Source organism: Corythoichthys intestinalis, chromosome 14, assembly GCF_030265065.1.
Source record: "Corythoichthys intestinalis isolate RoL2023-P3 chromosome 14, ASM3026506v1, whole genome shotgun sequence".
Lineage (NCBI taxonomy): Eukaryota > Metazoa > Chordata > Actinopteri > Syngnathiformes > Syngnathidae > Corythoichthys > Corythoichthys intestinalis.
In genome coordinates this window covers 30,954,152-30,970,692 of record NC_080408.1, presented here as the reverse complement: position 1 = coordinate 30,970,692, position 16,541 = coordinate 30,954,152, and the positions used below count along the sequence as shown (strand labels likewise).

Sequence of the window (16,541 nt, the reverse complement as noted above, 5' to 3'; positions counted from 1 at the left end):
ACACTGCATACCACCAAAAGAACCTTCTCCCAACAGTGAAGCATGGAGGTGGGAATGTCAAGATCTGGGCTTGCTTTTCATCCTCAGGACCTGGACAACTCCACATAGTCCAGGGAATCATGAATTCTGAGGAATATTGTCAAATCCTAGAACATAACCTGACGCCATCTGTTTTGAAGTTAAAGCTTGGCAGAAGGTGGATCATGCAACATGATAATGATCCAAAGCATTCCAGCAATACAACCAAGGAATGGCTGAAAAAGAAGAAGATTCGTGTTCTGGACTGGCCCAGTCAAAGTCCTGACCTAAATCCCATTGAAATGCTGTGGCGGGACCTGAAGCGAGCAGTTCATGCCAGACGCCCATCAAACCTCTCTCAACTGACTGCGTTCTGCAAGGAAGAATGGGCAAAAATCCCCCAAAGTAGATGTGAGAGGCTGATTAGTCACTACAGAAACCGTTTGGTTGAGGTAATCTCTGCAAAAGGAGGCGCAATATCCTATTAACTGAAGGGGTTCACATACTTTTGCACACATGATATCTGAGTTTTTCTTAAATCAACCACTTTTGTTAAATAAAGAATGACAATATAACTATTTCTTTTGTTTCAGTCCATTATTTGGAATGTCAGTATTGTGGATTTGGGTATAACTTAACATTTAATAAGGTTATTTTAGTTTTTTTTTACAAAAAATCTGACCATCGCTGTGGGGTTCACAAACTTTCGAGCAGCACTGTACGCGGAGTTGAGACATTATACCCATTCACAACGCTAGATGGCGCCAGATATCATTGAAGCGAATGCTGAACTTGAGGAGTAATGTTCTGTCATGACAGATCTCAGCTACTCTCAAGTTTAACCAGTTTGCATTATTTTATTGCAATATTTTTTCCTTATTCAGATTTGTTTCCAGACTACAGTTACAGTTAGACCTCACTTTGATGGTTAATGCAGTTATTGCAATGTTGTTGTTTTATCACAATGGATTGGTTTATTTACATTTCAAAAACCAGAAGCCATTCATTTACAAATGTGATTGCACTTTAGTTTACATATTTAAATGTTCAGATATTAAGATTTGAATGAAGCAAAATAACAAGCTTTTTCTCTCAAATATACTGTTATAATCATTTGTTTCAGATGTACTGTAATTTTTTTCTGTATAAAAATTAATTTGGTGTTCAAAAAGTCTTTTTTCAAACTTGAGTCATGAAAAACGGGGTCGTCTTATATTCGGGCCAATGCCAATACGGTAAATGCATATCTGAATTGGTGTTATTGAAGATGAAAATGATTTAATTTCATTTTTTATTTTAGTTTCATTCTGCAAGTGTTGATGTTATGAGCAGCTGAATAAAGTCAGCAAACCACACGGACGTCTGACATCGTCATATCGGAGCTTAGCTCACTGTCTCGCTAGGACTTAACGCCAGCGTCTTGGCAAGGATGGTACAATGACGTATAATACATGTTTTTGGATAGTTATTTTGAGATTTGGTATTTAAGGGTATTTAAAGGGTTATTTCCGATGTACGCGGAAATTCAGGGTTACGTCTCTGGTGTAGGAACGGAATTCATTTGTAACCCGGTGACTACCTGTATTCGGGCTGTAGCTATTGATTTTTTCAGTAATCCATTATTCTATCAACTAGTTAGTTCAAATCGTCAAGTAATCGGATTAGGAACATTTAATGCATTGCAGAATAAATTTTAGGGGATGCAAAACAAAGGATTGCTAAGATTTCACATTCAAAAAAGCATTAAATACAAAATTCCTAAGTGTTTTTTCAAACTATGCAGAGTTGCACTATCATTTATCAATAAATTAAAATAATTGAGCTTAGCCTCACTGTCATTTATAAATAAAATGAAATAATTGAGCTTAGCCTCAAATGGTTTAAAAAAAAAAAAAATAAATAAATAAATCAAAATAATTAAAAAATAATAATAAAATAAACAAAATAATAAATAATCTAACTCTAACTAAAGAACACTTGGCTAACTTGCATAGCAAAAGTCCAGTAGCTTAAATGCTATAAAACGCTTTTTTTTTTTTTTTTTTACAGTTCCCTTCACGAGTTTCTCAAACACATATTTCCACAAAAAAAAACTGCTAAATATACCTCTAAACTAAATTATTAATGCATAAAAAAAACGATAGCTCATACAAAAATTTACCTTATGTTGGTCTTACCAGGGAGCAGCTGGATTCAGCCCTGTCAAATGAGTTATGTCATATTCACTGTTGCTACTAGAGGGCAGTGTATCCACACAAATCAATAACACTAAATGCAAACACTTAAAAAAAAAAAAAAAAAAAAAAAAAAAACATTGCAAAGCCATTCTAATTAAACGAATCCTCGTTGCGGCAAAATTTGCTTCAAAACTTTTTTTCCTAATGGAGTTAATCGATTAATCATTGCAGCACTACCAAATATTAAAGTTGAAGTTTGATAACGTGTATAAAACAAGAAAACTTTTAATGGTAGATTTATGTTTGGTAATTTTAGCCGCCATACCAATTTGAAAAAGGAGTGTTTAATTCGGAGGCCGTGTCTATTTTAGTAGTTCCACCAAAAAGTCTCAGTAAAATAAGAACAAAGGAAGTTTTCCATTTTGGCATGAAGCAGCTATTTTAGTCTCATCACAAACTCCACTTGAACTTTTTTGAAGGCTCCTTTTTTTTCATTCGAAAGGTGGAAAAATATCAAAAAAAGCAACCTTCGACTTTAATGCCGTTTTGGGGTTTGGTTAAGCAATTACAGCTACATTATTGATATTAGGCAAGTGAGAAAAATACAAATGTATTTATTTCACTTTACAATTCAACATTAATTTCCATAGTTGTCATATAGTACATTGGCAGAATTCACCAAATATACAGGAAAAATATATTTGATTTGATTTGAGGTGCACAATTATTATACAACACAGCAATCATGAAAAAAAATGAGTCATTTGTGACAAATTTCCCCCAAAATTGCAATTATTTATTCACAAATTCTCTGAAATCATATCGCCAACCAAGATTATTGGGTTTAAGGAACCCAGTCTCCTTTTTCGTATGTAGGGGATATTTTTGTCCTTTCTGCTTTGTTGTTACGCAAGATTCTTTATTCAACAACTGGAATCTGGAATATTTATTTACTGCCACCAAGAATATATCCTTCAAGAATGTTTTTCAACATGCAGAGTGTTGTCATTACTCTGTTTTTCTTAATTCATATTCAACTTAGTTTCCAACCGAATAACAATTTGATATGATAGTTTTTCAATCATTTGTCTTCCAAAATATACTCAGCTGGAAAATTTGAACTTATATCACCCCTGGACAAAACATCTCTTGCTGTCCTGGCTAATTATTTTGCTAGGACTTGTTGGCCGTATCCCTGAGATCAATAAAGTCATTGCTAATGAACAAAACATTTCCAATCGATGCGAAGTGACAAGCGGCTACACATGGAGTTTAATTGAAAGCGAAGTCCGATTCATCCCACCCGCCGACATTTAGTCACCACATTAATTGTTAGTCAGGGCAGCGCACACCTGCTGTTTATTGTAGCGCCCCCTCCCTAAAAATGCGTATTTGTTTTTACCTTTTCCTTCCTTATTTGTCTGCTGCATTAGTCAGCAAAAAGGAAGGTTGGAGGAAAATATGGCCGATGCGTAAAGGCATTGTTAGGTGAGCGGTATATGCGCCGTGTCGTGATGGATTGGGGAACAAAACACCCAGGGGCGCACGGCACTGCTGCGCACCAAACACATTTTTCATTTAATGGGAACAAATGGGCGTCGCCGTTGTGCCGCAGCGGCACAAAAACTAGAACATTGTAATTAGTTGACATTGTTGTATATGTTGGCGGGATACGGGAAAAGTGTGCAAAGCAAGATTTTAAACAAGGGGCAAAATTTACAGAGCGTTAAAAAAAAATCTGGCATATGGTAGTAATGTGTAAAACAAAAACACCTTACAGATAGATCCAATTTTGTACTGTAGCCTATGGCAAATAATAAATTAGTTCCTGTGCTCCGCATAGACCAGTGGTTTTTGACCTTGCTAAAGGTATCGACCCCCATGGGTTGTATATTCACTGAAACGTTGGGAATTTAATAAACTTTTTTTTTTTTTTTTTTTTTTTTAAACTGATATAGCTTAGCTGGCAAGCTAATATCTAACTTCCCGTTCCAATATTTTCAAATTTACGACAAACAATTTTGCCTTTTGCTGTTGATTTTCACATTGGACAATGGAATTGAAACTTAATTCATTTCACACTGTTCCTTTCTTTGTTTTCATGTCTACATTCTTTTCTTTTCTTTAAATTAGAGGTGCAACGACTAATCGACAACTAATTGATTAGCAAATTAATCGACAACTATTTTGATAACCGATTAATCGTTCAGGACATTCTTTACCTTAAACTTGTCTAAATTCTTGAAATTATAACATGTGTATTACTTCTCAATAGTAAATATGATCAGATTTCTTCATTATATTTTTGTTGAGTCAAAGTAGGACATTAACAATTCGGACATCTTACTGTCCAAACTAGCTTCTTAATAATGCCGCAGCAACGAATCAATTAAATCGATTAGTAAATTAGTTGCCAACGAATTTGGTGATTGATACAGTTGTGGACTACAGTTAAGTCAGTAAGCTAAAACAACTTCAAGGTAAATTGTGAAGGTAACTGAAAGAAGTGATATTTATCCGATTACCTGATTGTTTAATTAATTCAATTCAATTCAATTTTATTTGTATATCCCTCAATCACAACAGAAGTCTCAAAGGGCTTTACAGAGGCAATATGATACACAATTAGAAATGAAGCAACAAAGATGAATAGATACAGTTCAAGTCCTGGGTATCCCCTATCCTTAAGACCCTCCTTGCCGGCAAGGAAAAACTCCAAAAAGTCCAGAGTCAATTGGGAGAAAAATGAGAAACCTTGGGGAGTACCACAGTCAGGAGAGATCCACTCCCAGGACGGATAGACAGGAACCCCAGAACTGCTAATGGGAATTAGCAAGCGAAGTTATAGTGTGTAAAAATACAGTGGAGTAAAGGAGGAAGAAGAGGTCCCTCTAGTCAGATGAATCGCATCGAATGAATCAATGAATCGAATGAATTAATCGCCCGATTAATCGATTATGAAAATAATCTTTTGTGGCAGCCGTACTCGACATTACATACTATTCTCATGGCGTAAAATGATGCACTGCCTGTAGGTCTGTTGTATTTCCTCATACCAAGTGTAAGCTTCCACTGAGCAAAACAGTTTCTCCTCCCATTACCTGTAGAGCTAGCAGTTGAAAGAAATGGACTAAAGCCTGTAAACTGGGGGCCAACCAGACTAAAACCTAGTCTAAAACGACACTTTTTCTTTAGTCAGAGTGCCCCTTTGTATCTTTACCTTCGTAAAACTCCTTAGACGAACCCAGGTTATGAACCACTGGCCTAGACGCAATAACGAAAACTCAAATTTTTGATAGTTTCATGTTACCCATCATGGTTGTAGATTGTGGGGAAACAATCAATTCAAAATCTCCCATCCAAATTCATTTTCAAAGAAATGTATTGACCCTTATGAATTAACATGGCATACTTGCTGTCACTCTCCAGCCTCTTCAGACTTTTTTGTGCCCCCTCTCATGATAGATATACATCTCGGCTTTCATTCTGTTAAGTGGAGTTGGATATGGGGGTCTTTATTTAAAAGAATAAATTAACCGAAATTACCAGACTTCTGTTTTTTTTTTTGAGTTTTCAAACTTTGCTGCCATTGTGCTTCCGCCCCTACACAATGATGACGACTGAAGTTGCTGGCAATTTGGCATCACCTATCTGTCTAACTATTCTTACCTACAATTTGCCAGAATTGGACAAAATCTCAAGGACAACTTTTGCACAATACACGTAAAATAGACAGTTGAAACCAAAATGGCAGACTTCCTCTCTCTTGATTTGACACCCCCTTTTTCTTACAGCAGGCCGGCCGGACGTGGTGGAATCTGTTCCGGATGAACCCACTTACAACGTGAGCAGCGAGCTGACGCTGGAAGTGAGCCGTGCCGATGACAACGAGGTAGTCACCTGTGCAGTGGACCACCCGTCGCTCACCCCAGGGGATAAGAGGAGCGAACAGGCCCTCCATGTCCTGTGTAAGTCCCTTGATAGGAAGAGTAGGCAAAAGGTGCTCTATACTCAACTCATTGACGAGCAGCCTTTTTACATTTTACATTACATTTTACTCTTTGCAATTACATTTTTCAACGAGATGGGGTGGGCGATGGTCTGTTGTTACTTCACTGTTATTGAAATTCAAGCTTGGAAATAATTTTACTGATGCACAACATATAGGCAGGGGTGAAAGTGGCTACAATTTCTTGCCGGAACTCCCTGACGTGAAGGCTGCCACAGAGCCAGAAATTTAGTTTATTTATTTATTTATATTTTTGGGGGGGGTCAAACCTCCTAAAACTAGTGAAATGCAAAGAAAACTGTTTTGGCACAGTTATTTCTATAACACATACAAAAAACGATTTCCATTCAAAATTGTATTTTTTCAATGATTTGCAAACTAAAAGTTAACAAAAACGGCGATAACCCCAACCTCCATCTCCTAATTTTTATTTTTCCTCATTTCCTCACATACTAAATGCTAAATCTCAATTTTAACTACTTAAGAATAGAATGTATATTAAAATTGAAGTTAATGTAAACATTTACTTTTGCTTTTTTTTTTTTTTTAATTATAAAGATATGAGTAACAAACATTCAGAAAAATAAGTACAAATGACTTATAGTATGCAGAGTGAAATGGAATATATTTTGAAGATCGCGCAAACATTGACTTTTTTAAATCATAAGGAAATGAATAAGTAGCCTAACATAAATGAACAAATATAAGTCCAAAGTGCACATTGACAGCTAAGATGTTCTGAACCTCCCAATCAGGGCAAATCAAACTAAATATGATAATTACCGTATTTTTGGACTATAAGTCGCACCTGAGTGTAAGTCGCACCAGCCATAAAATGCCCAACGAAGAGGACAAAAAACATGTATGAGTCACACCAGAGTGTAAATCGCATTTTGGGGGGAAATTTACATGATAAAATCCAACACATAGAACAGATATGTCATCTTGATAGGCGATTTAATTAAAAAATACAATAGAGAACAACATGCTGAATAGGTGTACAGTATGATGTCACATGATGCATGAAGAATGAAATATACTGTCCTCACAAGCTATGGCTCGGTCCTGGCTATACAGCGAGCTAAACTCCCAAATGATGATGCTGGACGTCCGTATAATTTGCTGAATCGATTTCGTCCTCGATACCAAACAGGTTCGCATCAACGTAAATAAATGATAATTAGGTGCTATTACAGCAATGACACAAACGGTTAGCATGTGTTCGCTAGCATTAGCACATCATTCAAACAACCACAGAACTGGCTCTAAGTGTCCGATCACGGGTGAAAACACACAACAACAACAACAGAAAAGTTACACACAGACGTTGCCTCTGTAGAGATATTTTACAAGCATAGACAATGAACGTAGGTTCGCAGACGTGTTTCTCTCTCTCTCTCGCCCACTCGCTCAGAGATGCTGCGTAGCTGTCCGTCTTCTTCTGGTGTGTGAGCGCTCTTCTTCGCGTAAACAAGTGCGCGTGCGCCCCCACTTGGGCGTGAAAGCGCCACAAACTAAAAGCATGCATTTCAATATAAAAAAGTCAATAATACAATTGAACACACATTGCCAAACGCAGAACGTGAACGTGGCCATAGCTATTAAGAGTTATTCAGATAACTATAGCATAAAGAACATGCTAACAAGTTTACCAAACCATCAGTGTCACTCCAAAACACCAAGATAACATGTGAAATTATATCATAATGTGTTAATAATTTCACACATAAGTCGCTCCTGAGTATAAGTCGAACCCCCAGCCAAACTATGAAAAAACTGCGACCTATAGTCCGAAAAATACGGTAAGCCTCCTCAATTCTTTCCTTGCTCTTAAAGATTTGACCAATTATCTGTTGCCTTGCTGTTTTTTTGTCGCATCAATTCAACAAACTTTTTCTTTTTTCTTTTTTGCTGTTCCAGAAAACATGCACATTTGAACCAATTAGAGCTAACTATCTCTGCTGATCACTTGTCAGTAGGGATGGGAATCAAAATCCGATTCCAATTCGGAACCGGTTCCGAGTGTTTCGAGGCCTCGACATCACAATGAAAAAGCCTTAACGATCCCTTTAACGAAGAGGGCAGCGATATACAATTTTAGATACAAGATCAACCTAGTTTTTAAACATAGATTGACTACGTTTACATGGACAAAATTTATTTGATCCGATCAGTATTCGCATTAAAATTATGATTGGGTGCAGTTTTCATGGACACTAAAAATATGAGGATTTGCATGTCAAAACCGCTGCATCAAAATTTAAATCGGAACAAATTTTTTTGACGTGCGCAGATTGTTTCTGTCTTCATGTGGTCTTGTAATTATTTATAAAATGGTTAGAAGCTAAGTTTTTAAAGAAGATTTATCATCAATTTTCACATTTTTTTACGCTATCATAATAACATAGTGTATATGTTTATAAAAATTTATTTTTTTAACCACGTGTTCGCTAAAACACTGCTTTGTTAGTTACAAACAAAAAAAGGTAAGGACTGTTTGTTTAAAAATTTTGGAACAAAGATTTTTCCTCCGCGCCGATAGGATTATCAATCGGCATAAACCACCCCTCTCGTTCGGAATAGAAACTTGATCAGAATGAGCTGTATCAGTTTAGAATATTTCGAATGGGGTGTGTACATAAAACATTTTTATTCCGGTCAGGCTTTTAACTGGAATAAAAGTGTCCATGTTAGCGTATCCATTGTTGTGGCTCTGGGAGAACTGGTGGTATTTTGATTACTGTATCTACCAATGGTCTAATGCAGATTACCGAAGAATGGAAATTAATAGATTCAAATAGAACTTTTTTTTCCTGGTGGAAGAAGAGGGTCTATTCTTTAATTTGGTAGATTCAGTGTTTCTGATCTTAGTTTTGAAAAAGATAATTTTAAAAAAATTAAACAAAAATACTAGTAAGTAGATTAAACCTCGAGTATTTTGAATATCTTTAGTCATGGGTATTAATTTATGATCATATGACTCAAGTACTTTTGGAAGTAATTACGTTGTGTTTTGTTTGTTTGTTGTAAGCGACTCTGAAATTTAATTCCAAAAGGCATTACAAAGTCTTTAAAAGTCTTTAACTTGCCTTGAGCTGTAGGAATTCCTCGATTAATTTAAGTTTTAATAAGTATACTAACCAATTAGACATAAAGTAAAAATGAATTGTTAGTGTCAATTATGCGTGTTGTTACTCTGGATAATGAAAAAAAAAAAATGCTTCATCATATTCTAAAGCCCTCCATTCAATGCTGAAACAAAGTACAGATGCCCCCCAACCCCCCCCAAAAACATGCTGCTAATGGACAGAAACTTTGTTACTTCCCAACACTGATGAATCTTGAGGATATGTGAGCACGTGAAGGAGAAGCAAGGGAGTCTTTATTGAAGTTGTAGATGCAGTAGTGCCGTGTGGCTGCCACCATGTGGTCCACTCTTGTACTACCTTTTTGTGGAAAGCAGGAGTAGGAGGGGGGCTTATGTCATCGTGGGAGGCTCTGGGCAGATGCGAGTCGATGGCGATACGGATGAACAAGAGTGTCTCTGTTGCGCGCATGCCTGTGCCCATTTCAGTCCAATGTTATGTAAGTCTGCATGTGCATGTGTTTTCTTTCACAGATTCCCCTAACGTTGAGATCCTACCTGAGAGCGATCTGCCTCGCGAGGGGGAGAAGTTTCACCTTGAGTGTTTGGGCAATAGCAACCCAGAGTAAGACAACACACACACACACACACAAACACGCACGCAGACAGACGTCGTAAATGATTAAAAGACCAGTCTAGACACTCATTGCAGTGCAGCAAACACTCGTAGGCCACCTCCTTCTTGCAGGCTGACATTGTGTCACATTAACGGAAGCACTTTTAACTGAATAATTGGGATGCTGCACCCCCTTTTTCATCCTATTACAATGAAAGTTTACTGACGTTTGAGAACCATCTTTATTGCCAAAGTTGTTCGGACACAGAAGGAATTCATTTCTCAATTGCAACCCGTTCAAGACATGCCAAGCAACAACGATGGGTTGCCATGAGCCGTGTTGTTAATAACAGCGTTAGAATATAACAGCGTTACTAACGGCGTTATTTTCTTCAGTAGTGAGTAATCTAATTAATTACTTTTCTCATCTTGGCAACGCCATTACCTTTACTGAGGCGGGAAAAGCGTGCGTTACTATGTTGGTTGACTGACGCGAGAAAAGTCTGAGAAAGACGGACTCACGGAGACGAGAGAGCAGAGCAGGAGTGGGGAGGAGGCAAGGGAGAGTGATGCCATTGCAATTGCGATGCTACTATGCTAGGCGGCTCCAATAATACCTGACTGTAGCCGATAGCCTACAAACTACGCCCACATGATGCTTCGGTAGATGTCATATATATACAGAACTAGATGCAAATGAAAGACACGGCGAAAGGAGTCTCTTGGAGAGTGTGGGAGATGGGAGAGGGGACACGGCTGCATTAGCAACATGTATAATAAAGAACTAGATGCGTTAGTAAACAGCCGCCATCTTAAAGCAGTAGACTTCTCAGGAAGGCTCTGTTGTAGAAAACCTTCCTAGCGAACCTAAGTAACTTTTTATCTAAAATGCTCCTAAATTGGCAAAATTTTGACTTAAATCTATCTTTAAATGATGAAATAGTTTTAAAACTAATGTCAAAAGTAGACAGAAGGGAACTAATGCAATAACGGGAGCAATTTTAACAACTTTAACCGTTGAGTCACATTAAATGACTTCCACACATAGCAAAGGTTACTACCTAGTTATCAAAATATCCGCAATACACCTGTGTCTAGTTAGGTTTAGGGTAAAGAATTGGGCTACGGCCAATCGTCCCAAAAAAACCCTTTAAACTTCACATTGTGTGACCTATTTTTGTTTTTGGTTTTTTTTTTCTTTGAGGGAAAAAAAAACATAAATTAACACCAGTTACTTTGCCAAGTAACTCATTACTCTTACATTCAGGTAACTGAGTTACTAACGCAATTACTTTTTAGGAGAAGTCATTCGTAACTGTAATTAATTACTTTTTAAAAGTAAGATTAACAACACTGGCCATGAGGCGCCCCGTTTTGTGGCAAATAGAAGACGCTGTCATTGTGTGTCAAGTAGGACAATGAAATGTCAGAGGTGGGATTCCCATGCCTCCACTTGATCACACATTCTTAACTCACTGGCTGCAATAGATGTCCAATCCATTTTTTGACTAGGAGAGTTGGCAGAGATCATTCATTCCACTCAAAAGACATGTCTGGGTCTCTATATCCGTCGCGTACTGCCTCCGCAGGCGTCACTTGTATATGTTCTGTAGCTGTCAGTCAAACAGCAGGGTGTGTTGTGTGCGTGTTCACACTTATTATGAGCAATAAACACGAGCCGACTGTCACCCGGGAGCATTTTAATTAATTTCTCAGGCAGTGTGACTCTGACCTCAGTGGGGGTTGACGTTCTAACAGTCAAGGAGCGTTTGAAAAAGAAGAGAAATATAATAACTATCATGCGTAGGCTGATGATGACAGCATTGACTAACTTTGGTAAGCATGTGAAAGCACTGATTTGCATTGGATTAAGCTTGAGGTGAGGGTTTGAATCCCGCTTCTGATATCTTGTAGCATGTCTGTTTTCAGTGACTGTGACTTGTTCAAGGACTTGGCAGTGAAACACGCCACCACCGACCCAAAGTATTTTTATGTCCAAACCCTCGAAAGAGCCCTGATGCAGTAATTACATGTACTAGCTAATGAGAAATGTGAAATTGCCGCCTGTGCGCAGATAAACATAACATAGACACACTGTATTGTAAAAGTCTCATACACACATCTAAGTCAAATACGCTCTCTTTTCTTGTGGCCTTTCTGAATTATAGATGAAGCTTCTCGCCACCCGCGCTCATCGATCCACCCTTTCCCATCCACCCACAGCCTTACCTGCCGCCAATTTGCGCCTTTCAATCTTGTCACAGCCCCTTCCCCGTCCTGCCACCCTCTTATGTCCTTCCCCATAATGATCTCCATTCGCATCTTTTCCATCATAACACATTCACGCAAGCTCTCCATGTCAGTTTGATCGACAGCTGGATCAAATAGGAGCCGAGGGGAAGGTGGCAAGGCATGTTAACTCATTGGCTGGCACTGATGATAATAAAGGGCTGGCAATGAATTATCAGGTTTCAGTGCCATTGTTCGCGATAGACGTTCCATTGGATGTCCATCGCTGTCAATGACGTTAAGAATGTTTGCTCATTTGGAGGCATGAAATTGTGTACGTTTGGCACATTTGCTCCAAATTAGGGCACCTCATGGTAACTTGTCGGTTCTCCTTACCTTGTCTGAATGATTGCTGCCAGCCCTCACAGTCCAAATGGATTTCACGTCTGTAACGGGTCATTGGCAACAATGAGTTAAGATCCTGTATGTAGGCACGAAGATTGTAGGTAGGTTTTTCAAAAGGTAGTTGTTTGGGGGCAATAAAGAGTGTTGCTCTATTATGCATTCATTGGCTAGGTAAGGTTAAGCAGGAACGTATAGTGGTCAGAAGCTATTGCTAACACCTACAGTACAATAATTCCTCCTAATGTATTGAAATGGGAGGGTAAAATCCCTTGTTTATGTGGTACAACCCTGTTTCCAATTAAGTTGGAGTGTTAAAGGGTAATATAACTAACATAAAATAAATAGCATCAATACAAACAGAATTCTGCAATTCTGTCTAATAATGCTCAATTTCTCCTAGAAAATTATTGCAATTACAAATGTGTTGGTAGTAATATATTCATTTATATTGTTTGCAAAGAAAAAAACACAAAGAGAATGGGAAAAAAATTAGATCATTATCATTTCACAGAAAACTCCAAAAATGGGCCGTAGGTATTGGCACCCTTTGAAAAATCAGGTGATGCTTCTCTAATTTGTGTAATTAACAGCACCTGTTTTTTATATGTGGAACATAACAGGTAGTGGCAATAACTAAATCACACTTGCAGCCAGTTAAAGTGGATTAAAGTTGACTCCACCTCTGTCTAGTGTTCTTGTGTGTACAACATTGAGCATGGAGAAAAGAAAGAAGACCAAAGAACTGTCTGAGGACTTGAGAAGCAAAATTGTAAGGAAGCATGGGCAATCTCTTGGCTACAAGTACATCCCCGAAGACCTGAATGTTCCTGTGTCTACCGCGCGCAGTGTCATCAATAAGTGTAAAGTCCATGGCGCTGTGGCTAACCTCCCTAGATGTAGACGGAAAAGAAAAATTGACGAGAGATTTCAACGAAAGATTGTGCGGATGTTGGATAAAGAACCTCGACTAACATCCAAACAAGTTCAAGCTGTCCTGCAGTCCGAGGGTACAACAGTATTAACCCAGGAAGACCCTACTTCTGACCCAGAGACATAGAAAAGCCAGGCTGGAGTTTGCCTTACCTGAGAAAGCCAAAAACGTTTTGGAAAAATGTTCTCTAGTGAGATAGTCAGTCGATAGTCAGTAGAGCTTCCTGGGAAAAGGCAACATTGAGTTTAGGGGGGGAAAACGAGGCCTTTAAAGAACAGAACACGGTCCCCAGAGTCAAACATGGCAGATGTTCCCTGATGTTTTTGGGTTGCTTTGCTGCCTCTGGCACTGGACTGCTTGACCATGTGCATGGCATTATGAAGTCTGAAGACTACCAAAAAATTTTACACCATAATGTAGGGCCCAGTGTGAGAAATATGGGTCTCCCTCAGAGGTCATGGGTCTTTCAGTAGGAGAATGACCCAAAACACACTTCAAAAAGCACTAGAAAATGGTTTGAGAGAGCACTGGAGACTTCTTAAGTGGCCAGCAATGAGTCCAGGCCTGAATCCCATAGAACACCTGTAGAGAGATCTGAAAATGGCAGTTTGGAGAAAGCACCCCCTTCAAATCTCGAGAGACCTGGAGCAGTTGGCCAAAGAAGAATGGGCTAGAATTCCAGCAGAGCATTGTAAGAAACTCATTGATGGATACCGTAAGCAGTTGTTCGCAGTTATTTTGTCTAATGATTGTGCTACCAAGTATTAGGCTGAGGGTGCTAATACTTTTGTCCGGCCCATTTTTGGAGTTTTGTGTAAAATGATTTAATTTAGGTTTTTTTCATTTTCTTTTTTTTCTTTTTTATTTATTTATTTATTTATTTATTTATTTCAAGCAAAATAAATGAAGATATTACTAACAAAGAATTTCGGATTCTGATTCAGAGATCTAATTGTCATTGACACCAGTTCTCATAAGATGACGACAGATGCAATGAAATTCCGTTTGATGAGTGAGCATCGGGCCGTTGGAGACTTTGTTCCGCGCCCCCACTTCTCTCTCTTCTTCAGAAATTACAGAGCAAGTTACAAGTAGACAAAGATATATCATACAACATAGCATGGGTATGACACGATGCACAGGTCACGTGCAGGGATTTTTTTGTACGAAAAAAAAAAGAACTACCAGTCATGGCTGGAGCGGGGGGGTCAGTGATATTGAGGAAAAGGCGGTGGCGGACTGAAGGGGGTAGAGGTTGTGTGTGAGTGTGCGTAAGTATATAAGTTTTTGTACGTGTCTGTAGACAAAATAAGAGTCGCAGAGCCTTGCGACCGGCCTTGGGAAGAGATCAAGGACAAAAGATAGGGACATCTTCGCGGCTCTCCCCAGGAGAAGGGAGGGGTGGGGGAAGATAAGGGTGTTAGGGAAAGGAAAGGAAAATTATAATCAAATTAAGCCGAACAAGTAATTTAATACGTCCAAATACTGTTGGTCTTCAGTCAAATTCATGCTCTTCATGGCATAGTCGAGATCTCAGGTCCCTGAAGTCATTGCCAATAGTCGTGGTCTGCCTCGACAGTTCAGTCACCCGCCCAGACAGTTCCGTCACCTGGCGCAAGATAGTATCCATTTTTCTCCATCCTTCCTCGGACCGAACCATGAGTCCACGGAGCCAGTTCTCGGTCCGAGCCTCGACGCGATCTTCCAATGCCTTGAATTGCACCGTTTGATTTGTGGTCAATTTGTTGATTTCCTTGAAAGCTGCTGTCTTGGAAAGTTTCCGGTCGAGCAGGGCGCCTCATAAGCCAAGCAGAAGAAACCCCACAACCGTCAGGCCAAACAGCCGAATATCCTCGATATCTTCCACGGACAGGACAGTAAGACACGCTGGTTTCCAGTGATCCGATGAATCTCTCACGAAACCAGCAGCGAAGGTGCCGTCCGGGCAAGACGACTCTCCTGGTGCACCGTGTCTTGTTGAAAAAATCTTGTCAATTGCACTGATAGACCAACTAATTAGATGCATTTTTGTATGAGAGACCAGCGCGGTTGATCCACAGAGGAAATACAAAAAATGCAGACAGACTGACTGACGAAGACGAAGATAACAGCAAGCAGCAGCAGGGAGGAAAAACACGTCCGCTCGCGTCGAAGGCAGGAAGAAAAAATTTGTAATTGCAATCATTTTCTGGGGGAAATCTAGCATTATCTGACATAATTTCTGGGGTGCCAATACTTTTGGCCAGCAGTGTACATTGTACTACTTCAGATTTTCAACAGTGTGGGGTCTCCATTGTCGTATTTTATGCTTCATATTGGCCCAAACATTTTTATCATGGGAGATAGGTCTGGACTGCAAATAGGCCACTGTTACTACAAAGCTTCGCTGTTGTAACATTTATTGAATATGGTATGGCATTGTCTTGTTGAAATAAAGAGGGACGTCCATGAAAAAAAAATTGCTTGGACAACATCAGTTATTTTTCCAAAACCTGTTTGTACATTTTAGCATTATTGACCTTCACAGATGTGTAAGTTAGTTTGGCACTAACACGGCCCCTTTTGAAATGAGTGATGTTAACCTTTGGGTTGTTTCTGTGCTTTTTAGTCCAGATGACAGTGCATACTTGTTTTCCATAAAAAAGTTTAAATCTTGATTTGTCTGACAAGAAAAGTTTCCCACTTTGATACACTCCCTTTCAAATGACCTCTGGCCCAGAGAAATCACCTCTGCTTCAGAGTTCCATTTAGAGATGGCTTCTTCTTTGCACTCTAGATTTTCATCTGTCAACAACGGATGGCACGGTGGGTTATGATCACGGACAATGGTTTCTGGAAATATTGTTCAGTCCATTATGTGATTTCCTTTAGTGTAGCCTTCCTTTTTGTGGTGCAGTGCTGTTTTAAGGTCCCGAAGATCATGGGCATCCAGCGTGTTTTTTTTTTTTTTGTTTTTTGGGGGGCCCTGCCACTCTGGCGTCCCTTGAGATTTTTCTAAATGTGCTATAAAAATAAAGTTGATTGATTGAGTTTATTTCATTGTATATACATCTACATGTGTAAACTCATTG

At 38.9% G+C, this 16,541-nt stretch overlaps 1 protein-coding gene across 2 annotated transcripts in view; it reads left to right on the top strand.

Moving 5' to 3' along the window:
- cadm3 (cell adhesion molecule 3) overlaps positions 1–16,541 on the top strand; it is a 206,648-nt gene that overhangs the window by 168,302 nt on the left and 21,805 nt on the right. For both annotated transcript variants that reach the window (XM_057857228.1, XM_057857229.1), the window contains exons 6-7: positions 5,990–6,163; positions 9,824–9,914. In XM_057857228.1, coding sequence (XP_057713211.1) covers positions 5,990–6,163; positions 9,824–9,914 — 265 coding nt within the window. The remainder of the gene's footprint in view (positions 1–5,989; positions 6,164–9,823; positions 9,915–16,541) is intronic.